At 38.8% G+C, this 27,500-nt stretch overlaps 2 protein-coding genes and 1 pseudogene across 3 annotated transcripts in view; 2 read left to right on the top strand and 1 right to left on the bottom strand.

Moving 5' to 3' along the window:
• The window catches only part of LOC107598249 (methylcytosine dioxygenase TET2-like), a 22,587-nt gene extending 4,953 nt beyond the window's left edge, over window positions 1-17,634 (top strand). Inside the window, exons 2-10 of one of the 2 annotated variants that reach the window (XM_016289527.1) lie at window positions 5,100-7,847; window positions 8,078-8,168; window positions 11,404-11,497; window positions 11,712-11,920; window positions 12,358-12,508; window positions 12,596-12,685; window positions 12,900-13,037; window positions 13,200-13,554; window positions 13,736-17,581. In XM_016289527.1, coding sequence (XP_016145013.1) covers window positions 5,144-7,847; window positions 8,078-8,168; window positions 11,404-11,497; window positions 11,712-11,920; window positions 12,358-12,508; window positions 12,596-12,685; window positions 12,900-13,037; window positions 13,200-13,554; window positions 13,736-15,072 — 5,169 coding nt within the window. In that variant the 5' untranslated portion in view covers window positions 5,100-5,143 and the 3' untranslated portion in view covers window positions 15,073-17,581. Of the gene's footprint in view, window positions 1-5,099; window positions 7,848-8,077; window positions 8,169-8,243; window positions 10,988-11,217; window positions 11,309-11,403; window positions 11,498-11,711; window positions 11,921-12,357; window positions 12,509-12,595; window positions 12,686-12,899; window positions 13,038-13,199; window positions 13,555-13,735 lie in introns of those variants that run through there. The other variant, XM_016289528.1, reaches the window with a different exon arrangement.
• Window positions 1-21,366, bottom strand: part of LOC107598277 (inorganic pyrophosphatase-like) — a 26,246-nt pseudogene extending 4,880 nt beyond the window's left edge.
• A 4,500-nt stretch (window positions 21,367-25,866) lies between these two features.
• The window catches only part of arhgef38 (Rho guanine nucleotide exchange factor (GEF) 38), a 13,139-nt gene continuing 11,505 nt past the window's right edge, over window positions 25,867-27,500 (top strand). Inside the window, exon 1 of the mRNA XM_016289526.1 lies at window positions 25,867-26,138. Coding sequence (XP_016145012.1) covers window positions 25,913-26,138 — 226 coding nt within the window. The 5' untranslated portion in view covers window positions 25,867-25,912. The remainder of the gene's footprint in view (window positions 26,139-27,500) is intronic.

Genomic DNA, 27,500 nt, shown 5'->3' with positions numbered 1-27,500 from the left:
CTCTGTCACATTCCCATAAAACAGAGCCGATCACACCAGAATGCACATGTGTTTACTCGTTTGCATTTTCTGTCCCTCTCTATCCGAGTCATTCATTCATGCTCAGTTAATGTTTAGAGCAGATGGCCATGCAGCACCAATATAATGATCGCCATGGTTACCACGCTCTCTGAAAGAAATCTGCTTTGCACTGAGCACAGTTCATCAAATGAGTCGGATTGACTGCGGCAGACAAAAAGAAACAGGGAGGGGTAGTAGTACAAGGAGACGGAAAGGAATGTTTATTGGAAGTATATTTTGGAAGATGATTTGGGGGTAGGGAGGTTGTTGTATGGCATTATGTGCTTAGTTACATATTAATTACACTGTAGTGATCTATGGCTGCGTTTTCTGAGAGTGTTTGACTCTGAAGAAAAGGGTCAGCAGGTTCAGTCTGCTATGTTACGCTGTTAGTCACACAACCTGTGCGGAGTATTTATCAACTCTTGAATAATATCTGCCAAAAATATCTGCTAATGGGGCAAAATAATCTTGTTTTGCCTTTGAATTCAGATTATTTTTCTTCCCCCATTGGCAGATTTGTTTTTCTTGTTGTAAGCAAAAACGAACAACATTTTGATACATAAGTCATCTTGCTTCTTAAAGTAAATGCATCTTGATTCAAGAATGTTTAGATAACAAGACAAGTAAGAAAATCTGGTTACATTTTATTTCAAGGTGTCCTTGTTACAGTGTAATTACACATATAAGTACTGAGTAATGTTAATTAACTACATGTACGTACTATATGGTTATGGTTAGGATTTGGCTTACTTGCATGTAATTATGCATAATTAATTGTTATTATAATAGTAAGTACATGCAACATGTGTAACAAGGACACCTTAAAATAAAGTGTTACCAAAAATCTTTTTTTTTTGTGCAATGTTAAGCTTATGCTTTTAAGCTTAGTGGGTTCAATTTCTGTATATAATAGCTAACACAACATAATAATTGGTCATATCAATGCAGGTCATGCAAAGGCCATTTGGAGTAAACGAGAGCACAAAGACTTGACTGCAAACGGTTACAGCAGAGCCACATCTGCCTTCTATTAGTAACAAAGGACAATGGCAGGTCCAACACACACCGACTCTTCAGAGAGGACCTACTGTAGCTGTGCTGAAATTATAAACACAAGTGTGTATCCGCACAGCTTTTAAAGTAATCTACCTCTCTTCAAATCCTCTCCCACAAAGAGGATTTAAAATGTCATTGGGGATGAACAAAGAGTGCGCAGACAAGGAAAAATGCAGCAACTTTAAAAGCATACAGCAACTTCTGCTATTTTAAGTTGTTTCTATTCCGTTGTTCTTAAGAAGATCTAAATCAGGATGTGATACAAAAAACATTTCATTACAAAACATTTCTCACGGTGCTCTTCCAAACAGACTCGGAGTCAAGTCTCATACCTTCCCAACGTACACATGCTGACTCTCTAAAAATACCCGTTCATTTCAAAGGGCTTCTTTCCTCTTTGTTCTATTCTTATGCTTATGTCCTTTGAAAATGAAAGTCACGGGTGTCAGTGGCGCTATTAAAGCTCAGGATGTGGTGTTCAGAGCCCAAGCTAGAAAAGTTTTTAGAAAATTTTCCTGAGTCATATAGTGCTGATGTGTTGAATGGAGTGACGCACGCACGCACACACACACACACACACACACACACACACAGAGAGGCACACACAGAGACACACACACACACACACACACTCCAATGGCAGTGTGACACTTGTAAAGGAAAGATACACTGGTCCTGATTATGTTAACTGGCTTGCGGTTTCTTTTGTTACTTTTTATAGCAACTAGGAAAAAATATTTTCAAGTCAAAGTTGTAAATAAATGCTAACAAAAGTTGACTGTGGAAGCTGACATTCTTGCTGAGCTGGTTTCCTTGTCTGTATGTCAGGCGAAAATAAGGCATGGTTAAGGCTCAAAGAAGAAGCCCTGCATACATGACATTTAAAGCACACTTGCACATGAGCTGTATGATCAAATTACAGTGGGAGGAACCAGAGGATGAAGTTTCACTCGAGAGCACAACTGCAGTCAAACACCAGCAGCAGTGTGTTTACTAAAGCGGAGTCGAACAGCACGCTACATGATGTGATCTATTTCAGTACTGGAATAGCCAAGCGAGTTAGATTTTAAAATATAAAAAAATGGGTTTTGCTTTCTTTGGCTATTCATCCATTGATCGTTTAGAACTTCAAATGAATGACCTCACTCCTGTCCGGTTCCTTAATACTTTAGAAAAGAACCAGAACAGTGCAGGAGCAACTGGCTCTTAATGTTTTGTCCTTAAAAAACAAAAAGCATTCATATCCAATTGAATTGTCAGTTTACTCAGTCTCCACAAACACATACTGGTTTTAATTTACGCATGTGACCAATATGACAAATCTTACAGATTTGGAGTACCTGCTAAGACAAAAAATGCTATTCATTTAGTCTGTTTCACGCGGAGAACTGATGTACAAGTTTTAAAAAAGTTAAATAAGCACCTTATCAAGTTTCAGGATTTGTAGGTTTTTACAATCAAGGCTACTTGTATTTTGGACCCTCTGGGTGTTTATCAGAGGCCATGACTGAAACCCAAACAGCACAACTCCTGCCTTTTGTCCTAGCACTAAACCATACCCCAACCGCAAACCATTTTCAAAGCAAAATTATAATCCTAATAATGATTCACTTGTTCAATGATTCCATTGTTAGAGTGTGAACCATGAAAGACATAGAAAATATCACTTCCCACTGACCAACTGTATATTTAGACAGCAACCCTGAGGCTAAGGAACTGTTAAATCACTTAATAAATACCACTGCTTTAGTAGCCGTGTGCTTTCCTTGGTTGTGTTGGTTTAGCAACCAAAGCACTAAACAATAGTTGAGAGATCATTTTAAATAGACACAGAGAGAATGAGGATTTGAAGAGAAGGAAACTAAAAAAACAGGACAGACAACAAACTGAATTCAAAGCCACTCCTAGTTGTCAAGAGACAAGATAAAGACGATAAGGACTGGTTTAAATGGTTTGTTTTGTGTTTTTATATTATATAAGGCACTAGATTATCCACATACGTTCCTTCAGTTCCTTAGCCTCAGGGCTGCTGTCCAAATACACAGTTGGTGAGTGGGAAGTGATATTTTCTATGTCTTTCATGGTTCACACTCTAACAATGGAATCATTGAACAAGTGAATCATTATTAGGATTATAATAAAACATCATATTTAAACAACAACAACAACAAGATCATATGTATAGTATTATATCTATAGACACAGCCAATGGAAACCCATTGTCTGAAAGTTTAGAGCATATATAAACAGCTCTCAGCTGGGATCTCGTGCTTTGTCATTCCTGCTCAGAGAGATTTTATGTGCTGTTTCCAGTGTGGGTTTATCCAACTGTGTCTCGGCTGTTGGGAAACCCTGAAGTGGCTCTGGAATGGATCCATATTCAACTTTCATGTAGCTCCAAACCAATCACAATCCTCAATTGTGATTCACTGACTTCCCTATTAGATACAGTTAGGGACACAGCTAGTTATATACATTTTAAATATTCATATTTTGTAAATAAACCCAATCCAATGTGGATATAAGGGTAGGTCACAATGAGATTGCCATTGGTATTCTCCATCATGAACAATATTTCTACAGCATTTAGTAATCTTAGCTAATGTTAATTTCAACATTTATTAATGCATTATTAAAATCAAAAGTTATGCTTGTTGACATTAGTTAATGCACTGTGAATTAACATGAACTAATGAATAACTGTATTTAACGATCATTAACAAAGATTAATAAATACTGTAATAAATGTATTGATCATGGTTAGTTCATGTTATAGTTAATACATTAACTAACATTAATGCAACCTTATTGTACAGTGTTACGTTATTATTAATTTATCTTGCTCTTATCGCTCCTCGTGCCAATGGTGGCTCCCATAAAAAGATCCAATTTAAAGGCCCAACAGACCAGTAGTTATTTCAACGCTGTTTTTCTTCCACCATTCTAGACTCAAACAAATGGAAGACACTAATGCAGAGGTCATGAATAAAATAAAAACTGGTGTAATATATTAACAATGGTGCAATACATATACATATATATACTGAACAAAATTATAAACGTAACACTTTTGTTTTTGCCCCCATTTTTCATGAGCTGAACTCAAAGATCTAAGACTTTTTCTATGTACACAAAAGGTCTGTGCAATAATCATGCCGTCTAATCAGCATCTTGATATGCCACACCTGTGCGGTGGATGGATTATTTTGGCAAAGGAGAAGTGCTCATTAACACAGATTTAGACAGATTTGTGAACAATATTTGAGAGAAATAGGCCTTTTGTGTACATAGAAAAAGTCTTAGATCTTTGAGTTCAGCTCATGAAAAATGGGGACAAAAACAAAAGTGTTGCGTTTATAATTTTGTTCAGTGTACATACATATATACATATATATTCTTAGCTTTAATCCAAAGACACTTCAAGATGAAAGCAGTATTATAAAATATAACCAACCACTCTCATGACAACAGATCTAATGCATACGGTATATGCTCAAATCTATAAATACCAAGCAAGACGGACATAGGTACAGAGAACTGGATAGCAAGATGGCTGGTACCATTCTGTTTCATTAAATATTTCATGACAGTTAGGGCAATGTTTATGACTCTGAGATCCAGGACTTTGTTTTTAATAGCAAAGAGAAAAAAACAAGTCATTAGTATATGCACTACGCAACCCCTGTCTGGAGCCTTCTCAGATTTGACTGTACAGGAAAATGTTAAGCATGCAAAGAATGACGCTTTCATTTTTTTTTTTTAGAAGTTCTCTGGTGAGCATGTCTATTTTGAGACGAGGTTCATTTTTCACAACAGCAGAGTCTGACTTGAGAGGGAAAACAACCTTTAGAATTTTGTTATTTCTTACAGCTTTTCTCAGAACCTATGAACTGAATTCAGCATCAAACATTGTTTCTTATACCATATTTTGAATACATGTGTGTTTTTACTATTGGTATTTTTCCATGTCTTCCATGTAGGACGCAGAGAGGGCAGCCTTGTGAATGGACCCAGAGCAGACCAGATGGAAACAGAAAAGGCCAGCCATGAGACGGAAAAAAGTCTGATACTTTCACAAATCAGTGCCACTCAGCAGACAGACCCTCTTCTCACCAAGCACCAGAATGGAGATCAGTCTCAGCAGTTCAATGGGGACACTAATTGGAGCCATTTCAATCCCAGCACAGTAGTCTACCCAATGAAACGTCAACATGAGAATTGTTCAGGACCTGCTAGTATGCAGGGGATATTTGATCAAAGCATGTATGAGATGAATGGACAGATGAAACATGCTCTTAGTGAACAGACATTTTTAGATTTTCACCAGCCTAAAAAACTCTGCACTGATTCAGAGGTGAATGGAAATGAGGACCTGAGGCTTTGGGATAAAAGAGATGCAGGAATGGAGAACCGATTAGATGGATTCCCCAAGCACAATAAGCCAGGGGATAATTTTGAGATAAAACATAGTAAAAGAAACCGTAACTTTCCCAACGGGGATTTATTCTCACTGTCAAGGAACAAGCAAGTTCCAATGCCCAATGGTGCTACAACAAGTCCACCCTCGGTAAAAGGTACAACTGATGACCTCTTAGAGAAAACTTTATCTCAGTATTACCCAGAGCATGTGTCCATTGCACCTCAAAGCAACTCATCTCAAGAAGATCAGGTCACCAGTAACCTGTCTGAGCAGGAAACTCCTTCACCTTCATTTACCTCAGGTTTTCCTATTTCACCCCAAACATCTGCCTCCGAGCCACTTGCCAAGGCACCCCCAGAAGAACAAGGCAGCAATGGCTACAACCCAGAATTTAGAGTAAATGGATACTCCAGTTTTGTCACCGAGCAAAATGAGCCTGCTTATACTCTCTCTGACCTCCCAGATATGGGAACACAACCTTCTGAGTCCAATGTGCTATCACAAACAGGCATTAATGGTTGCTCGCAGATTCAAAAAGATAGCGTAGGCTTTCTGAATGACTCTGAGCATTTAAGAAAGTCCAGTCAAGATTTTAGCCGTGAATCTTATATATTGCCCCTAGGAGCACCTTCACAAAACACTCAGACAGGTCAGCAGAACCTACAGATTAAGGTGCTACAGAAACAACCGGTTGATGAAAGCCTCCATGACAATAGAGACTTTTCAGTGCCTCAGCAACAGATTCTTGAGCCACAAATTGAGCCTAAACCTGGTCAGGATAAGACAACATCAAAGAGTACAGATCGCTCATCCCAGATGGAATGGATAGATTTAAACTCAGCTTCAGCACCACAGCCATCTACTGACCACCCCCAGATGTGGGATTTTTTCCTTCCACGGACCCAGATGCAGCAGCATACAGTCACACAGAGCCAAAGTCACTGTATAAATCCTCAGTTACTGTCCTCAAACAACTTTCACTCTCAAAATTTCAGTAATCGCAGTTGTCCCTCATATGAAAAGAAGGCACAAGATAGTTACAAAAACTCCCTACTGTTCCCCCACAATTCTGCCCCTGAATGTGAACAGAACAATTCCGGTATGCACAATCATAGTACCATGCAATTTAACAAACACATGTCCCAGCAATTAAGCAAAACTGATCAAGACCAGATTCAATCCCCGAGCTTCCTCTCTCAGCCACCACCTGCCAAGCCTCACCAGCAAGCCACCAGTACATTTACCCATTGGCTCCCTCAGGACAGGCAGAATATGCAAGCAGCTCCACAATCCCAAGATGTTTCCAACAGCCAGGTAGATGCACCACTCTTGAAAAGGCTTAAAACAGAGAGTTGCCTTCATTCAGAATCCCAGAAGTTATCTCTAGGTATAGAAACACAAGCACCAACACTGTCTAGTCCAACTCTAAGAGAAAACTCTACATTTCCAGACTCATCTAAGTCAAATGTACAAACCTTGTCTAAAGAAGCGGAAGCTCTAACCGAAAGGAAACTTGAGCAGAACATGCAGTACTCTCAGAACACCAGTAAACCACAGCCAAACTGCCAGCAACTTCTCCAACACAGGGTACGCAATCATTTGGAATTCCCCCAGTCTCCGATTTCCCAATCACAACTGTCACAAGTTTCTAATAGCCTTCAGATACCTGATCAAACATTTACCAAAGCTGAATTCCAAGAACCCATTGCCCAAATCCAGAGAGAGTCTCTCCCAAGCCAAGGTGCTCAAGGAGATTTGCAGAGGCATGCAGTCTTGCGAATGCACCTTCTGCAGAGGCAGGAGCAGCAAAGCCCCAACAACATCAGACCAATGATGCCGGCCATAAAAAGTGAAAACTGCTCAGGTTTAGAAACCTCGGCTCAACTGCCACTCATTGAAGTGCAGCAGCAAGATCAAGACAAAACCAAAGTCCTGCCAGTGGTAGTAAAGCAGGAGCACCCTTCTCACTCCTGTAAACAAAGCCAGCAGAGGAGTATTCTAGCTACCATGGAGCAGCAGTTAAAACAGTATCAGCTCTCAACTGTGTTTGAAAGAAAGTCTTTGGTCATAAAGTCACCAAATAAGGTGAAGGTGGAGATGGCTGGGCCTGTGACTGTGCTCTCAACCAGTGCTGAGGGGAATTTCAAGGAACAGTGCAAACCACAAAACTTCACCCCACCCAAAAAGATTGAACCTGGGTTACAAAGCTTTCTGGAGTCACCCATGAAGCTGCTTGACACACCGATAAAAAACTTGCTGGATACACCTTTGAAGACACAGTATGATATTTCGTCTTGTCATTGTGTTGGTAAGAGGTTTTATACAGCTACTTTTAGCCTAGTTTATTTTATTTTTGCTTATATACATTAGAACTGCACATCTGTCGAACCTCTTAAAAGAACATCTTCAGTCATGATGTTAATAGTTTAATATCTTAGCAATATTTTGTTCTTGTTATTAATGACATTAAATCACATATTAGTTATAACTTCGACTCCAAAAGAAACAATACCATTCTCATATTCTTTTAATCTACAGAGCAAATCAGTGAAAGGGATGAAGGCCCATATTATACTCACTTGGGATCAGCACCAAATGTTGCAGGCATCCGCAAAATTATGGAGGAAAGGTGTGATATCATAAACTCCACTCATGCAGAAAAATAATGCTCTATTTATATATTCCATGTCTTCCATGTAGGACGCAGAGAGGGCAGCCTTGTGAATGGACCCAGAGCAGACCAGATGGAAACAGAAAAGGCCAGCCATGAGACGGAAAAAAGTCTGATACTTTCACAAATCAGTGCCACTCAGCAGACAGACCCTCTTCTCACCAAGCACCAGAATGGAGATCAGTCTCAGCAGTTCAATGGGGACACTAATTGGAGCCATTTCAATCCCAGCACAGTAGTCTACCCAATGAAACGTCAACATGAGAATTGTTCAGGACCTGCTAGTATGCAGGGGATATTTGATCAAAGCATGTATGAGATGAATGGACAGATGAAACATGCTCTTAGTGAACAGACATTTTTAGATTTTCACCAGCCTAAAAAACTCTGCACTGATTCAGAGGTGAATGGAAATGAGGACCTGAGGCTTTGGGATAAAAGAGATGCAGGAATGGAGAACCGATTAGATGGATTCCCCAAGCACAATAAGCCAGGGGATAATTTTGAGATAAAACATAGTAAAAGAAACCGTAACTTTCCCAACGGGGATTTATTCTCACTGTCAAGGAACAAGCAAGTTCCAATGCCCAATGGTGCTACAACAAGTCCACCCTCGGTAAAAGGTACAACTGATGACCTCTTAGAGAAAACTTTATCTCAGTATTACCCAGAGCATGTGTCCATTGCACCTCAAAGCAACTCATCTCAAGAAGATCAGGTCACCAGTAACCTGTCTGAGCAGGAAACTCCTTCACCTTCATTTACCTCAGGTTTTCCTATTTCACCCCAAACATCTGCCTCCGAGCCACTTGCCAAGGCACCCCCAGAAGAACAAGGCAGCAATGGCTACAACCCAGAATTTAGAGTAAATGGATACTCCAGTTTTGTCACCGAGCAAAATGAGCCTGCTTATACTCTCTCTGACCTCCCAGATATGGGAACACAACCTTCTGAGTCCAATGTGCTATCACAAACAGGCATTAATGGTTGCTCGCAGATTCAAAAAGATAGCGTAGGCTTTCTGAATGACTCTGAGCATTTAAGAAAGTCCAGTCAAGATTTTAGCCGTGAATCTTATATATTGCCCCTAGGAGCACCTTCACAAAACACTCAGACAGGTCAGCAGAACCTACAGATTAAGGTGCTACAGAAACAACCGGTTGATGAAAGCCTCCATGACAATAGAGACTTTTCAGTGCCTCAGCAACAGATTCTTGAGCCACAAATTGAGCCTAAACCTGGTCAGGATAAGACAACATCAAAGAGTACAGATCGCTCATCCCAGATGGAATGGATAGATTTAAACTCAGCTTCAGCACCACAGCCATCTACTGACCACCCCCAGATGTGGGATTTTTTCCTTCCACGGACCCAGATGCAGCAGCATACAGTCACACAGAGCCAAAGTCACTGTATAAATCCTCAGTTACTGTCCTCAAACAACTTTCACTCTCAAAATTTCAGTAATCGCAGTTGTCCCTCATATGAAAAGAAGGCACAAGATAGTTACAAAAACTCCCTACTGTTCCCCCACAATTCTGCCCCTGAATGTGAACAGAACAATTCCGGTATGCACAATCATAGTACCATGCAATTTAACAAACACATGTCCCAGCAATTAAGCAAAACTGATCAAGACCAGATTCAATCCCCGAGCTTCCTCTCTCAGCCACCACCTGCCAAGCCTCACCAGCAAGCCACCAGTACATTTACCCATTGGCTCCCTCAGGACAGGCAGAATATGCAAGCAGCTCCACAATCCCAAGATGTTTCCAACAGCCAGGTAGATGCACCACTCTTGAAAAGGCTTAAAACAGAGAGTTGCCTTCATTCAGAATCCCAGAAGTTATCTCTAGGTATAGAAACACAAGCACCAACACTGTCTAGTCCAACTCTAAGAGAAAACTCTACATTTCCAGACTCATCTAAGTCAAATGTACAAACCTTGTCTAAAGAAGCGGAAGCTCTAACCGAAAGGAAACTTGAGCAGAACATGCAGTACTCTCAGAACACCAGTAAACCACAGCCAAACTGCCAGCAACTTCTCCAACACAGGGTACGCAATCATTTGGAATTCCCCCAGTCTCCGATTTCCCAATCACAACTGTCACAAGTTTCTAATAGCCTTCAGATACCTGATCAAACATTTACCAAAGCTGAATTCCAAGAACCCATTGCCCAAATCCAGAGAGAGTCTCTCCCAAGCCAAGGTGCTCAAGGAGATTTGCAGAGGCATGCAGTCTTGCGAATGCACCTTCTGCAGAGGCAGGAGCAGCAAAGCCCCAACAACATCAGACCAATGATGCCGGCCATAAAAAGTGAAAACTGCTCAGGTTTAGAAACCTCGGCTCAACTGCCACTCATTGAAGTGCAGCAGCAAGATCAAGACAAAACCAAAGTCCTGCCAGTGGTAGTAAAGCAGGAGCACCCTTCTCACTCCTGTAAACAAAGCCAGCAGAGGAGTATTCTAGCTACCATGGAGCAGCAGTTAAAACAGTATCAGCTCTCAACTGTGTTTGAAAGAAAGTCTTTGGTCATAAAGTCACCAAATAAGGTGAAGGTGGAGATGGCTGGGCCTGTGACTGTGCTCTCAACCAGTGCTGAGGGGAATTTCAAGGAACAGTGCAAACCACAAAACTTCACCCCACCCAAAAAGATTGAACCTGGGTTACAAAGCTTTCTGGAGTCACCCATGAAGCTGCTTGACACACCGATAAAAAACTTGCTGGATACACCTTTGAAGACACAGTATGATATTTCGTCTTGTCATTGTGTTGGTAAGAGGTTTTATACAGCTACTTTTAGCCTAGTTTATTTTATTTTTGCTTATATACATTAGAACTGCACATCTGTCGAACCTCTTAAAAGAACATCTTCAGTCATGATGTTAATAGTTTAATATCTTAGCAATATTTTGTTCTTGTTATTAATGACATTAAATCACATATTAGTTATAACTTCGACTCCAAAAGAAACAATACCATTCTCATATTCTTTTAATCTACAGAGCAAATCAGTGAAAGGGATGAAGGCCCATATTATACTCACTTGGGATCAGCACCAAATGTTGCAGGCATCCGCAAAATTATGGAGGAAAGGTGTGATATCATAAACTCCACTCATGCAGAAAAATAATGCTCTATTTATATATTGTACTATAATATACATATATTACTATTTTTGCCTTTGACAGATCTGGACTGACTGGAAGTGCCATTAGGATTGAAAAAGTTGTGTATACAGGCAAGGAAGGCAAGAGTGCGCAGGGCTGCCCCATTGCTAAATGGGTAAAGACAATTTATTTACATCCTATGTTCTCTTTTTTTGTGTGCATATGTATTGCCTCCCTTTGTCTGTTGTAGTTATTAAATATTAAAGTACACTTGTTGGTTTTCTTATCAACAGCGCCCTCTATGGAAAACACAGTTACTTGACAGATGCCTCAAACTGATTCCTGTATACTTTCTGAATATATGTGTATATGTGCATTATGTTGTGTAGGTAATACGGAGGGCAAATGTAGATGAGAAACTCCTAGTCTTGGTACGAGAGCGGGTTGGTCACTCCTGTGAGGCATCCTGTATAGTAGTGGTCATCCTAGTTTGGGAAGGCATACCAATCAACCTGGCTGACCGTCTTTACACTGAACTCAGTGACACTCTAACAAAACATGGTGCCCTGACCAACCGAAGATGTGCTCTAAATGAGGAGTAAGGACAAATGCTTATTATTGCTTTTTCACAAATACAGTGAACACTGACCAAAACACATGATCATTTCAGAATGAATCCAAATTGATTATATTAGGTCTTTGTATTGCTACATGTGTATCTAACCTCTTTCTGCTTAACATAAATAGCATAGTAATTTATAGTTATTTAATGGCTTAAACGAAATATCCTAGATTTTCTAAGGCAAGGGTGCCCAATACTGTTCCTGGAGATTCCAAGTTCATCTCCAACCCTGATCAAACACAACTGAACCAGCTAATTAGGATAATTACAGACAGGTTGGAGAAGAGTTAGAAATGAACTCTGCAGGTAGGTATCTCCAGGAACAGGATTGAGCAACCCTATTCTGAGGTATGTTTACAATATGTTACTGATCTTCGAAATTAACATGCTGTAATTTCTGTCGTTGTCCTTAGGAGAACATGTGCATGTCAGGGTTTTGAACCCGATGCCTGTGGAGCTTCTTTCTCATTTGGTTGCTCCTGGAGCATGTACTACAATGGCTGCAAATTTGCTAGGAGTAAAATCCCCCGAAAGTTCAAACTACTTGGGGATGATCCCAAGGAGGTAAGATGCTCACACACAAACACACCACTGAGTCAACAAAGGGCATGCAAAATTAAAGATAACAAGGTAATTTTGATTCACTTACAGGAAGAGAAACTGGAACAAAATCTACAGGGTCTTGCAACTTTCATTGCCCCAGTGTATAAAAAAATGGCACCTGATGCTTACGCCAATCAGGTATCCATTCTCACACTCTGCTTCAGGTCTTATTCTACTATCAAGAATATATCTGGGTGTTTTTAAGTTTCCTGAAATTTTCAAAGTGGAATAACAAGCTGCAGCAGTGTCGTAATATATGAAATAAGTAGTCACTGCAAAAGTGAAAGTACTCTGGAACATCTACGAAAGAAGGCATTTAGAAGTAATTTCTATATCTACCTATATTTGACAGGTGGACCATGAACATAGAGCTCCCGATTGCCGTCTGGGTCTAAAAGAAGGACGGCCATTTTCTGGAGTGACAGCCTGCCTAGACTTTTGTGCCCATGCCCACAGAGACCTTCAAAACATGCACGGAGGCAGTACGGTGGTAAGAATTAAATGCTTACGGTAGAGTGCCCTAATAAGATTAATAAAAAGCATTCACCCAAACCATCAGATATTTTACAAACTGATACATTCCAACCTTGTAGGTGGAGAACTAAAGGTAGTGTATACAATATTAAAAACCTCCCGCTCTACTCCTGCTTAGGTTTGCACACTAACACGAGAGGACAATCGTGAGATTGGGAAAATTCCTGAGGATGAGCAGTTACACGTGCTTCCCTTATACAAGCCCTCATCCACTGATGAGTTTGGCAGTGCTGAGGCTCAGCTGGAGAAGACCAAGACTGGTGCTATTCAGGTGCTCAGTGCCTTTCGTAGACAGGTGCGTATGCTACCAGAGCCTGCCAAGTCTTGTCGGCAGAAGAAGCTGGATGCCAAGAGAGCTGCAGCTAACAAACCAAACAACCCCAGTACACCCAACGCCAAAATGGTCAACACCCAGCAAGCAAAGCAGAAACAGGTCCCTTATGAGAACCCAGGCCAGAACACAACTCAAACAGGTACAGAAGCAAAGCTTCAAAACCCAATACTCAAATTTTCAAACTTTATTCAGTTATAAATAGTTTATTTAAGAATGGTCAAATAAATTATATAACCAAGTAATGGAACAGATTACAAGTGTTTATCAATATTACAACACCGAAAGTTTACATTTTGGTTGAATCCCATCATTTCTTCCAGGCCCAGGTAACATGAGAACAAATCTGGACTCTGTGCATCTCCCACATGCTCATGCTGCCCATCAGCATCAGCATCCCGCTTACACTGTCCCACCGTTTCCTAGATTCTCAAATGCATCAGGAACCTTTTTAAACGCTTCTAAACCAGCAACCCCACATCCTCAAACCCCGTCTTCTTATCCCTCTCCTTTACATACACCCAATTCTTACATTAATGTGTCTAATGCACCCACCCCATATCCCAGGTCTCTTACGCCCAACCCTCTTTACAGTGGTTACCAATGCAATGGAGGACTCCCTGTGGACAACTACCACCCTTACTACTCTTCCAATCTAAAGCATCCAAATATGTATCATCCCCAAAGAAATTCACTGTACTCTGAGCAGCAGTACAATGCATCTCAGCATTACGGGGTCAACTACCCACCACACTATGGAGAGCCTAGCCTGCCAGCCAATGGTTATGGCACCTGTAACATGAAACCTGGCATGCACTCTATGGGACATTATCCAGGTTATGGTGCTAACATGCCACCTGATGCCTTCTCCATGCCTCCTTCAGCCCATCTACAATTGGACTATGCAGCTAATGGTAAAAACAGCCAGTTTGAAGCTTACCCCAAACCTCATATGTCCCAGAGTCCTCAGATGTTTCCCCCAAATCTAAATACTTTAAGTATGCCAAGAAATAAAGATTTAGAGATAAACATGCATGGAGTAAACGGTATCTCTCAGGTGTTTCCTCCATTGGGTACTGAATGCTTCAACCCGAACCAACCTCCCGATTTGAGGCTTTCCAATGAAAATATCCTTAACCCTGTAGTCAAACAGGAACCACTTACCCAGACTTCAGAGCAAAAAGAAAAGGTGGATGTGTGGTCTGACAGCGAGCACAACTTCCTTGACCCTGAAATTGGAGGGATGGCAGTGGCACCTAGTCACGGGTCAATCATTATTGAGTGTGCTAAGCGGGAGCTCCATGCGACTACACCTCTCAAGAAGCCTGACCGCAACCATCCCACCCGCATCTCCTTAGTGTTTTACCAGCACAAGAACATGAACGAGGCAAAACATGGACTGGCTCTGTGGGAAGCAAAGATGGCAGAGAAGGCCCGAGAGAAAGAGGAGGATGCTGAGAAGCATGGCGCTGAAAACACGTCGAGCAAGAGCAGTGGAAAAAAGGTGAAACGAGAACATTCAGAACCTTCAGAGCCTCCATATAAGCAGTTCCTTCTCATGCTTACCGAGCGGTCAATGTCCTGCACTACTAATACATATGTGAGCACATCTCCCTATGCCTTTACCAAGGTGACTGGGCCTTACAATCATTTCCTGTGAAAACTTCCGTAGGTTCAGAGCAGTCACAAACATAATAAGAGTGGCATAAGAAAAATCAAATGGTGCTACGATATAGAGTTGCAGACCTCTATGCCACTGGCTAGATGACACATAATGCTTGCTCAGTCTGTGTGAGGTTATTAACAGTACATATATTCAGTGTGCTACTATATGGAAAGGCAGATCATCAGTGGTGCTCTTAAAAAGTAAACCTTGTCTGTTTGCTCAAATGGAAATATTTATTTATTATTTAATTTCTCTCTTATGTACACACTGTCCTTCATCTATGGTGCTTACAGTCCGGCAAATCTGGACAATTTACTGGAGCGAAATATTAATCTTTGGTGACTTTTGTGGCTAATCACTTTTTATGGTGCTAGGGAGTGTTTTAAATGCAAATGTGTTTTCACATGCCTTTCTTTAACAACACAGAAAAAAATACCTTGCATAATATTTTAAAGTAATACGCAGTTATTTTGATTGAGCAATTTCGCCTAGTATTTTAGAAGCACTTTTTATAATAGTGAGGGTATTACTTTCCGCCCTCCGATCTGAAAGGCAATTCATTACACCGCATCCATTTTGATTACACGATGTGGAAAAAACAATAACGATGAACTCCATCATTTAACAGCCTTTTAAAGAATTTCTCTGGTGCTATCACAATTTCAGAAATCCTTTATACTTACTGTATTGTGAGCCATTGAGGGTCAACTTTGTAACAGTAATGTTCTGATTCACAAAAGAAAAAGTGAAATTTCAGAACACTGAAACTTGGAGTCAAGAAAAGCAATGGTCAATATTAATATTAGTCCTCAAAGCATGCATCAAGGAACACATAACAGGGTTATCTTTACATCAATGTCACTGTTTCAAAGGCAGCTGGCTTGGCTTGCTGTGGTGGTTTTTACATAATGCAACTTTAGCTGTATAAAAATGTTGAGATTTGTACAGTAAATTATTTGATTTTTTTCCCGAATGTATGCTTAGATAATAGTTTAGTAAAGAAGAGTACTATTTCTTTGGGTTTGATCTTATTTCAAATGGTGCTACTTGACCTGCTATACATATAATGTGAGTATAGGGTGTTGAGAAGGCTTATGAATGACGTAGAAAAACCTACTTATCATATACCTCAGAACTAGTTTGGCAATAGAATTATAATACCAAGGTGTTTCTGTTTTTATGTTCCAAACACTCTGTAGCAAATATAACACAGACCTTAAGGCCATCATTGATGCTAAGTTCATTTCTTACTTTCTTCACACTTGAAAGTATTACTTGAACTTCGAGTTTCAATGGAATTGCAAAATCAGGGATATATCAGCTCATTTCTGTGCATAAACATCGCTTGTGTTCATGTCATCTTCTCTAAATCAGGTCTGAGCCTTTGCATTTTTAATCCTTATAAATTACTTGTATACGCCACACACATTTCTAACTTAAAAAATAATCTGAATTTGTGTAGTTGAAGCAGAATGCTGATAAACTTTACAATAAGTAATTTGAACATTTTAACATGCACTGATTTAATTAAAGGGAAAGTGTCATGACATAAAGCAATGCATTTGCTCTTTACTGAAAGGTTAGACCAAGTCAGTTAAAATATTATGTGCATTTAGTTGCATATGTAGAGTTTGAGGCTAAATGTATTTACAACCACTAAACATGGTATTGCCTCTTACACTACCCCTGTACATTGAATTAAATTAGACATGTGATAACTAATTGGTAATGAATTATATACAACTCATTCCACTCTGACAAATTAAAGCACTTCAGTTTTCCACAAATAAATAGATTAAAAAAAATTGTACATTTAAAATAGGTAGATTATTGCCACATTGTATGTACCACAGGCTTGCATTGCAGAAGTCCATGTTATGTACAAAAGTTTATTTTACATGTTTGTTACCATCACTCCAAACATTTAATAATCAATGATTTTGCCCCTAAAATCTTTGTCTTGTTGGTATTCAGCTCACCCAAGTTTTTGAATTAATTAATTTATTTTTTGGAATACAACAGCAAAGTTTACAGCTTTTTGTTCTCGCTTAGAAATCACTTTGATGTTCTCACTAGTTATGAAAGGAGCTTCCAATGTTGTAGTTTAAATTAAATGTTAAATTTCAGTGTACAGGATCCAGCTTGAGTAGCAGGTTGTGTATGAAGCAAGAGAAAGGAGTGGTTAAAACTTAGTGAGTGATGAGAATAGCCATACTTGAAGATGCTTCGGAGTGTTTCTGAGTGGAGTCAACTTTACTTGAATGACTTTCTGACTTCTACTAACAAACTGGGGTGCACAACTTTTACATTAAGCTAGCTGTTTATGTACTCCTGTTGGTATTCTGCCATTAGACACTAAAGGGTTAAATGTGCTATTTTCTGCATTTTTTTGTATTGCTTCCCCTTTTCTTTTAAGGTTTGTAATGCTTAAAACTTTGAATTAATAATGGCTTTGAATACTGTAAGTATTGTAATGTACTGAAGAACTGAATGCAGTTTATTTGAAAGCTATTTGTTATGATTTGTTATCATTCCTAATATTAATGAAATGTGGGTTTTTTAATAAAATTTATATTTATTTCAAGCATTTACTGTAAATTGTGCAATTTCTTTAATGAATAAATACTTAAAACATATAAAAAGCTTTAATTTATCATTTGCAAATGGTGCGATTACAAACCTACAAAAGTATCAACCTTTGGCAGTTTTCGGGTTTCATTCCTTTACAACACTTTGATTTTATAATTACTTACATTTCATTATTTTAGATCACTAACACAAAGTCAAAAGGGTGTGAATCATTTTTCCAATAACGGACCATAAAAGTGAAATTATAACATTTAAATGGCCTTTCTTTGATGCTTTGATTAAATTATTTAAGCTTTTTTTTTTATAATTAAAGATAGAATTTAAATATAATAAATAAATATATAACAGAAAAGATTAATCAAGTTTATTTCATGTCTACTAGTCCTTGATTTGGATTCTGGTAATTATGATTTCAGAAACTGTAACTAAGGGTTTTCTTTAAAAAAAAAAAATGCTTACAAAAATAAATGGCTGTCCTTGATAATACACATTTGTTCCTGAGTGACTTATCAATCTAGGTATATAAATAGAAATAATTTTAAAAACACATGCATCTAAAAGGCTAGAGTAAAACCTCAAGTTGTAGAGGTTAACTAGTCAACCTTCAAAGTATGAGAGGTAACGAGCTTTGGCGCTAAAACACATGTATTTTGAAATATGTTCATAACAGTAATTAAGTACAGAAAACAAACACCAATGTTCCTTGCTCATTTCAGCCTATATATAAGAAATGAATGACGAGTGTGTGTGTGTGTGTGTGTCTGTCTTTCTTTCTGTCTGTGTGTGTGTGTGTGTGTGTGTGTGTGTGTCTGTGAGTGTGTGTGTGTGTCTTTCTTTCTGTCTGTCTGTGAGTGTGTGTGTGTCTGTCTTTCTGTCTGTGTGTGTGTGTGTGTGTGTGTGTGTGTGTCTGTGAGTGTGTGTGTGTGTGTGTGTGCGAGTGTGTGTCTGTCTGTCACACACAAAAAAAACTCTTCATGGGAACCCGTCAAAATAAAAGTCTGGCTTAATTTGAACAAATTGTGAGAATGTACGTCTTACTACTACTAAAAGTATTAATTAATTTTACTTCCATGTTTTCATTTTAACAGTAAACTACTGTTGTGCAGCCAAAAAACGATAGTTTGTGTAATTTACATTTGATTAAAAGATTAATTGTTTTATGCCTTCATCTGATTACCAGAAAAATTTAAATACGACAGAATTTCTGGGAAAAAAAAAAAGTAGTTGTTAATATTTTTTAGGGACAATAAATCGATGCATCGCGTTTCGTGGATTGATTCTGAGATTTTCGGAATGCATCGTGATTCTCTCTCGAATGGATTCTGAGCTTAGTTTTTAACAGCAGATAACGCTCTAGGCTAGTTTTTAACCGCACACTCAAATGCTCACGAAGAAGAGCGCTTGTGCGTTCGGCTGAGTAGTGTAAGGGGTTAAAGGTACTTGCACATCAGCTTTTATGCTTTTATGATGTGAGATTAATGTAAACACAGCCCACTGTGAACATCCTTGTAATTCGCTTCAACATTTTTAAACTTTATGAATGATTATTTTAGGTTTAAATGGTGTGTGTAAGGAACTGGAAGCAAGCAGAATACAGCTATTTCTAAAGCACGCAGTGCCATCTTCTGTTAAAAACTAAGCTCAGAATTGATGCAGAATCATTTCTCGATTCGCGCTGCATCCAGATATTAACATTAGATGATTGATCATTAAATGCATTAACACGTAAAATAACCATTACCTTATCCTTAAACTGTCCATTGAAGGCGAACCGGTTCTCAGGCTTCCCATCTGGCACTTTATATTTTTTATACCAATCCACAGTAGCCTCAAGATGACCAGCCTTAGTCTTTCTCACATCCTCAATACCTGTTAATGATGCACTAACTGAGATTACACAGTCATAAAAGCAGATCATAAAATAACAACACAAAAACCAAAGACTCACTGTTAAGTCTCGAAGCATCGGGGTCCTCTGTGTTGATGGCTATTGCCTTCCAGCCCGTCTCTTCTTCATCTATCAAAGCCAGAATTCCAAGAACTTCGACCTGGATCACCTGCCCTGTTGCACACACCTGTGACACAGAGATATACGGCGGCGTACAAGAGCAGTCAGAGCCATAACCGGTTTGTGTTAGGAAAGAAAGAAGAACGTATTATGCAAAATACTAAAACAATGAAATACATGGAATAATGGGCCAAAAATGCCATCTGCACAGAGTTCGAAGCAACAAAAAAATTGGAATCAAACCGTCATAATATGAGCATTCACTGAAAAGTCATTAAAAATCATGCACACACAGAAATGTTGATTTTAAGGTTTCAGTGTTTTGAACTAAACTTGCCTAACGGGATAGTTCAGCCCACAACTGAAAAATCCTGTCATCATTTACTCAAGTTGTTCCAAACCTGTGTGAGTTTCGTTCTTTTATTTTGAAGACAGTAGCCATTGACTTCCATGGTATTTTTTTCCACACTATGGAAGTCGATGGCTACCGTCAACATCGTCTTCTGTGCTCAGCAGCTGAAAGAAACTCATACAGCTTTGGAACAACATGAGGGTTTTCAGTTTTGGCTGAACTATCCCTTTAACTGTTTAAATGCTTTTTTACCCAGTGGTTCCACACACCTCGGAGCCGATCTCACACACGTCTATGGGGTCATTATCTCCACAGCACATGGTTTCCTCGTCAGTGTGGCTGGGATCTTCCCATGTCTTTATACATCGGTAAAAAAAAACAGGATTATATTAACAGATTGATTAATAATAAAAGATTAAATGTGTATACTGCACGTGTCTGTTTTCACAGACACATCGTTTGGAAAATCAAAACCAGAACATCACCTGTGGAAGTGCACCATAGTTACAAATGTAACCTTTGTGTGGAAAAATGTCAGCTTGCCTTTCTTCACATCTTGCTTGATTGGGTTTAATGGCTCTTTGTTGCTATCTGTGGATGAAGGGACTTAACCTAGTGTGGTTTTAAAAATGCTGCGCTTAAAATAACCTACTATTGCATCATGCATAAGCACAACATCTGCACATGCATGACAATTTTACATTTAATATCAAATTGTATTTTTTATGATGGGTTTGGTACTTACACAGCCTTGACACTAAGTTAGATTTACATGGTTCTATGGTATTTTTCATTATTATTACTATTTGATATAAAAAGAACAGATTTTATTCTTACCCGTTATTATGATCATGCAAGTCTTATATTGAAAGTTACATTTTCTTTCCTATTTAATGTCCAAATCAGGCGACTGGTCCTCCTAGCCTCGGTCGGACACAGAAAACTCTGTAAAAATACAAGTATACTACTTTCCTCCATCTTGGCATTTGACCAACGAGGTACTTCTACGACCACATTAAACAGAATCTGTTGAAGGCAGAACAACATTATTAGCATTTATTTTGCCATAAAATCCAAATGTGTGTAGACTGATGAATGTTTACCTCATTCGTTTTGATTTTCTTTGGTGGAACATCACATTTCCTGATATGAGAGAAACGTGCCATTAGAAAACAGACTCAATAAGATTACTGCATTAATTCATCACTCACTTATTTATTATAACCTAATCTAGACCACTGAAGTACATTTTACAAACCTGTCGGTCAGCAGCAAACAGAAGGAGATGCGCTTTTTCCATCTGAAGCTCCTGCGAAGCAAATGTTACATTTTGTATCATCTTTCCGAACTCGATGTATCACTGAAGTAACATTCTCTCACTCGGAGTGTTTAATGAAGAGACCGTGTGTGTTGCTAGATCATCATATGTAGTGTAAAGTGTTCAGAATAAACAGACAGGTTAAGTTTAAGGCTTTCTTTTAAATGCGTGCACAGAGATAGTGTGTTAGCAACAGTTGTTCTGTGTGAGAGGTGAGGAGGGCAAGCGTACTTCAGTAAGTCCTGTAGTCAGGAGCGTTTGTTTGGTAATGCACCATATTTCTCAAATGAGGTGAACATAAAGTCGAGGCTTTCCGAGAGAACAGCGAGCAGAGAAGAGCAGCCTGCTTGCGTTTGAGCCTCTTTCAGTTATTCCATAGCGCCACCTACAGTCAGAGGAGTGCCAAAGTATGCAAGCAAGTATGCAACTTCTTCTTCTTTGATTTGTTGATGCATACCGCCACTGACTGACCTGGAGTATGGATCAGGATATTTGCTCGTATAACCCTCTAGCTTTCAAATACGCTTTTATTACATGAAATAGCCTCAATCATACAAATCAAAACAGATTTGTGAAGAAAAAAAAAGATGTTTTTTGGGGTTCTTAGGGAAACGCTGCTATATGGCAACACTGTACAACAATGGAAAATGGTCAAAAAAGTAGTTTTTCTAAAGAATTTTTTTTTCCATTTAAATGCACATTTCTTTTAGAAATTAATACATTTTTATACTCAGAACTCATGCAAACCAAAAATAATTTACCGCCATCTGCTGGTAGTTTTAGTTTCTTCTGTAGAGCATCATTTCATTTATAAAAAAAATAATAATAATAATTAAATAAAAAAACATTAAAGGGATAGTTCACCAAAAAGAAATAAATCAATTCTGTCATTATTTACTCACCCTCATGTTGTTTCAATCCTGAATGACTCTTGTCATTCTTTTATGGAGATGCTGATTTCATTTTCCAGCAGGATTTGGCACCTGCCCACACTGCCAAAAGCACCAAAAGCTGGTTCAATGAGCATGGTGTTACTGTGCTTGATTGGCCAGCAAACTCGCCTGACCTGAACCCCTGAGAGAATCTATGGGGTATTGTCAAGAGGAAGATGAGAGACACCAGACCCAACAATGCAGATGAGCTGAAGGCCGCTATCAAAGCAACCTGGGCTTCCATACCACCTCAGCAGTGCCACAGGCTGATTGTCTCCATGCCACGCCGCACTGATGCAGTAATTCATGCAAAAGGAGGCCCAACCAAGTATTGAGTACATGTACAGTAAATGAACATACTCTCCAGAAGGCCAACAATTCACTAAAAATGTTTTTTTTTATTGGTCTTATGAAATATTCTAATTTGTTGAGATAGTGAATTGGTGGGTTTTTGTGAAATGTGAGCCAAAATCATCACAATTAAAAGAACCAAAGACTTAAACTACTTCAGTCTGTGTGCACTGAATTTATTTAATACACGAGTTTCACAATTTGAGTTGAATTACTGAAATAAATGAACTTTTCCACGACATTCTAATTTATTGAGATGCACCTGTATATACCATGTAGTCACTATACTACACTATACTTCAAGTAGAGATCCAATAGCTTTGTGTGAGAGGAAATGACTGAAATGGAACTTATTCACTAATAATCTTTTCTTCAGCTGCACCTCTAAAATCCCATATGTGTCTTAACCAAATCAACTTTTAGAGAATGACTTCATCATGTAAACACAACAAGGTGCACAGCTCCTTCCTTTATTTATTTACTTCAAATTGTTTAATCTGTGATCCTCTCCACCTCAGCAATCTGATTCTCCTTCAACTGAACAGAGACATCTACATGTGAGTGAGTCATGTTGACAGGAAAGATAGAAAAACCATAAAAGTCTGCCATACCGTAAAAGAAAAAGAAGGAAGTAAAGGAGGCACTGTATATGCACAATCAATATTTACTAAAACATGACATTTTATCAAGCAAACCATATTAACAGTAGCAGAACGTGGCATCAGCACTAGGTAAAAACAAATAAATACATTACAAAAAACGAACTATTTCATCTATTTTCCTTCAAAAGAAAGAAAGATAACACTAGAGGTAAATTGCCTTTTAGACTCATAAACTCAACAAAAAATAAATACAAAAATAGTTCCATCACCCGCTCACAAAAAAAGGAATTAATAAAACGATGCTGTGATAGCTTGTCTACTAACTGTATTTATTTATTTATAATAACACAAGTATTTAGTTAAAATAGAGAAATGGTAAGCCAGTTAAATGTGCAAAAGCATTTCACTCATTATCAGTCACCTATAGTATGAAGTTATGGAGGAAAAACAAAGACTCATTCATTGCTTGTTGTCTTGTGATGGAATGATCTAAAATGTAAAAACACTGTCAGAGAAAAAACACGTGCAACAATCTTTGTGCATATTAATATCTTAGTACCCATCTCTGAAGCTTGTAGGGTATAAGGTATAAAGTTGTCCCTAGTGACAAGCTGTTGTAACCCTAAAGGTACAATTTTTACACATATTTTCTGAGATTGCAAATTCTTACATCCTTCTTTCATTGTTGGAGACTGTAAGACCGCGCTGGACTGCCGCTTCATGGATTTTCTACCTGAGGTTTATATGAAAGTTACTTTTGTTTGCTTTTCTAAACAGAGACATGGCTGCAGGTCACGGAGAAAGTATCACATGATTGTGATCATTACATTTTCTCTCTGACGTTTTCAGTCAGCTGGCCTCAAGTGCAAATATTGTTATCTCCCTGTGCCCAAACAGAAAAGGTAAACACTTTCCTCATTATGTATATGGAAAATCATTAGTGCTAACATGCTTTCTGCCAACTTTTACCTTCCTAAAAAAGAATATTCCTAAAAAGCCATGATTTCAATTGAGCTTGTGTCAGCTTCTGAGCTCGCATCTACACATCATATCACATATATGCAATAATGCAATGCTCTTCAAAACACTTTCTTCTTTTCAGTATTCTAAATAGATCTACTACATTATCAGTTCATTTGAAAATTAGAACAGTTCTATTGGTTTCTATTCTTTATCTATATCAGTAGTCACGCAGAAGTGACACATTCTGATGCTGTTTCTCTCTGTAATGAACACATCCATCGACTCTTTCTTTATCTACATCTGAGACACATTGTTATGCAGCTCATAATTCCAGAGTAACCAGATTTCACCTGTGTGGAAGATAAGTTATGCATTCACATCTCTGTAGACGGGACACTTTTGACTGCATTTTTACTCGAGTCATTAAAGTAGTCATTAAAGTCTATTAGAGTTTTGATAGCGTCATCTGGTTGAAATCTAAGAAAGCATCTGATCTACTAAAACAATACCCACAAAAATCATATTTGAACACCCACAGTCATGTGGCATTTCACGAGGATTACACATTTGCTCTTTCTGTTGATATATAGCTACAGCAGCGATGTCGTAATGCTTTGTAAATGTTGACACGAATGGAAAACTTTACTGGCCTGTTTGATATGTCGACCTTTGTCATGCCCTTCAAAGTTAAGTCATCAGACCCTCCTTCTTGTTTAATATTAACTCTGTCTGCATCCATCCAAAACTATATTTCCAACAGGGATTATTTAGCTTCTCACATACTTATGATCAACACAGTTTGAAGGTATGCTTATTAACTGTACTTAAAGTTTCAGGTGTCGGCTTCTTTGTGGTTATGGATAGATAGATAGATAGATAGATAGATAGATAGATAGATAGATAGATAGATAGATAGATAGATAGATAGATAGATAGATAGATAGATAGATAGATAGATAGATAGATTGATAGATAGATGATGGATGGATAGATATTATGCCACCTATATTGACCTTAAGGTAGACCAGACCTCCAAAAGACCAGAATCCTTCCCCTCTGGCTCCATATCTGTGTTTCTGGTAAAGAGAGAAGTGAAGGAGGCGTGGCTCTGGCTCACCTGAGGCAGGTATCACGGAAGCAGAGGGGGAGGGTTCACCTGCATGCAGTTAGTGTGCAAAAGCACCTGTTCCGCTTCCCAGACTCTCTCTCTCTCTCTCTCTCTTTCACCTCTGCACCAGACAGAAAAAAACAAGAGGGACAGAAAGTGTCAACATGGAGCCCAACCGGGCCAGTGGGAATGACAGAGGATAGATAGATAGATAGATAGATAGATAGATAGATAGATAGATAGATAGATAGATAGATAGATAGATAGATAGATAGATAGATAGATAGATTGATAGATTGATAGATTGATAGATAGATGATGGATGGATAGATATTATGCCACCTATATTGACCTTAAGGTAGACCAGACTCCCAAAAGACCAGAATCCTTCACCTCTGGCTCCATATCTGTGTTTCTGGTAAAGAGAGAAGTGAAGGAGGCGTGGCTCTGGCTCACCTGAGGCAGGTATCACGGAAGCAGAGGGGGAGGGTTCACCTGCATGCAGTTAGTGTGCAAAAGCACCTGTTCCGCTTCCCAGACTCTCTCTCTCTCTCTCTCTCTTTCACCTCTGCACCAGACAGAAAAAAACAAGAGGGACAGAAAGTGTCAACATGGAGCCCAACCGGGCCAGTGGGAATGACAGAGAGAACGAAAAGGGGGAGAGAAAAGACAAGGATAAAGGCATTAAGAGGAGAAACAGACTTTTTATAAGATACCTGGAAAGGAGGAAGACAGACACTATTGTGGATGATGACGCTTCCAAAGGTGACATCAGCATCGCAACCTTGGTGAGAAGGAGCCATTCTGACAAGACAGAGTATAGTGCTAAACTTAAAGGTAATTTTGTGCTTTATTGCTTTTTTTGGCTCTCTTATAGTGGTTAAACAAAACACATTGTTATGCTAAAAGCAACAGGTGTTATCTAGTCACCCATTTTTTCTGTCTTCCAGTGTGTGTGTTAGCACAGAGTCAGTTTTATGCCAGTTATACTCTTGTAAAGCCTCCCATCTCATATTCCATTAGATCTTTGTATGGAGTGAAGTAAAAAAGAGGCCATGCATGTGTGCCGATGCTTAGCACCTGTTGCATTGATACGTTACAGAGAAAGATCTATTCCCACTGGACTGATGTCACATATGCAAACTGAAGCTCGCTCGCCTCACAGAGCTGCACGGCTGAGGAGGAGTCGTAAACAAGCTCGGCCACAGTGCCTGCGCTGTTTACTTGATCAGGAAGTTGCTAGTTATCAATGTTAGCTCATTCACTCGTTTTGCATTATTAGAGCATTTGACTCGATGAATGCGAAACTGTAAGAAATATACACTTGTTCATTCATTCACTTCTTGTGAACATCATGTCACAGACGATATGTCAGTGCCATCATAATCTTAACTTGACAATGACATCATTTTAGAAAAACTAGTTTAGCAGCCTTCAGTGAGCAGGGAATGAAGCCGTTCAGGACAGCCGGGTCATGACATACTATGAGGACAGTCTTGTTCTTAGTTTGCGGAGAATAGCTCTTATATAAACAAAATGAGCTGTCATTCGTTCAAATCATAGGAAGGAGAATTCTGAGACTCCACAAATGCATTTCTGAAAAGCAAACAAACCATTTTACATATTGAATTCACCTTAACAAACAGCACATGTCTGAAACGCTGACAATGGAAGGAATATGTCAGCAGCTTTAGTTTCTTTTTTTATGTATAAAACTATTAGCAATCAGACTTCAAAACTTTTCAGTTCTAGGCATATTAGTTGTAAAACGAAATACTCTTAGTTCTTAATACAGATGCAAAAGCACAGTTCATTTTGTAATTTCATTAATAAAATTGAGACATCTATTCTTGTTTTAGACCCACTGACAGCCGGCTTTATGTCATATGGCACATTTCAAGTCAAATATGATGACATCATTGAGGAAATGTTGATGCTTGAACAGGAAGTGCTCATAAAACTGAGCGTTCTGGAACATTCATACACCAGTGAAACAATAGATTTGTTAAAAAAAGAATATTGTGTAAGCAAGTTAGTATGGCTGCATAAATGTGTTTGAAATCTGATATTTTCATGTCTGAAAAACTGCCCAAAGCAAACACTTGATCACATGAGCTCTTGATGGGCACTTGCAGGGCAGGTTCCACTTGTGTGTGTGTGTGTGTGTGTGTGTGTGTGTGTGTGTGTGTGTGTGTGTGT

This window comes from Sinocyclocheilus grahami, unplaced genomic scaffold, assembly GCF_001515645.1.
Source record: "Sinocyclocheilus grahami isolate Dianchi unplaced genomic scaffold, SAMN03320097.WGS_v1.1 scaffold249.1, whole genome shotgun sequence".
Classification (NCBI taxonomy): Eukaryota; Metazoa; Chordata; class Actinopteri; order Cypriniformes; family Cyprinidae; genus Sinocyclocheilus; species Sinocyclocheilus grahami.
This window is presented reverse-complemented; position numbering and strand designations above follow the sequence as displayed.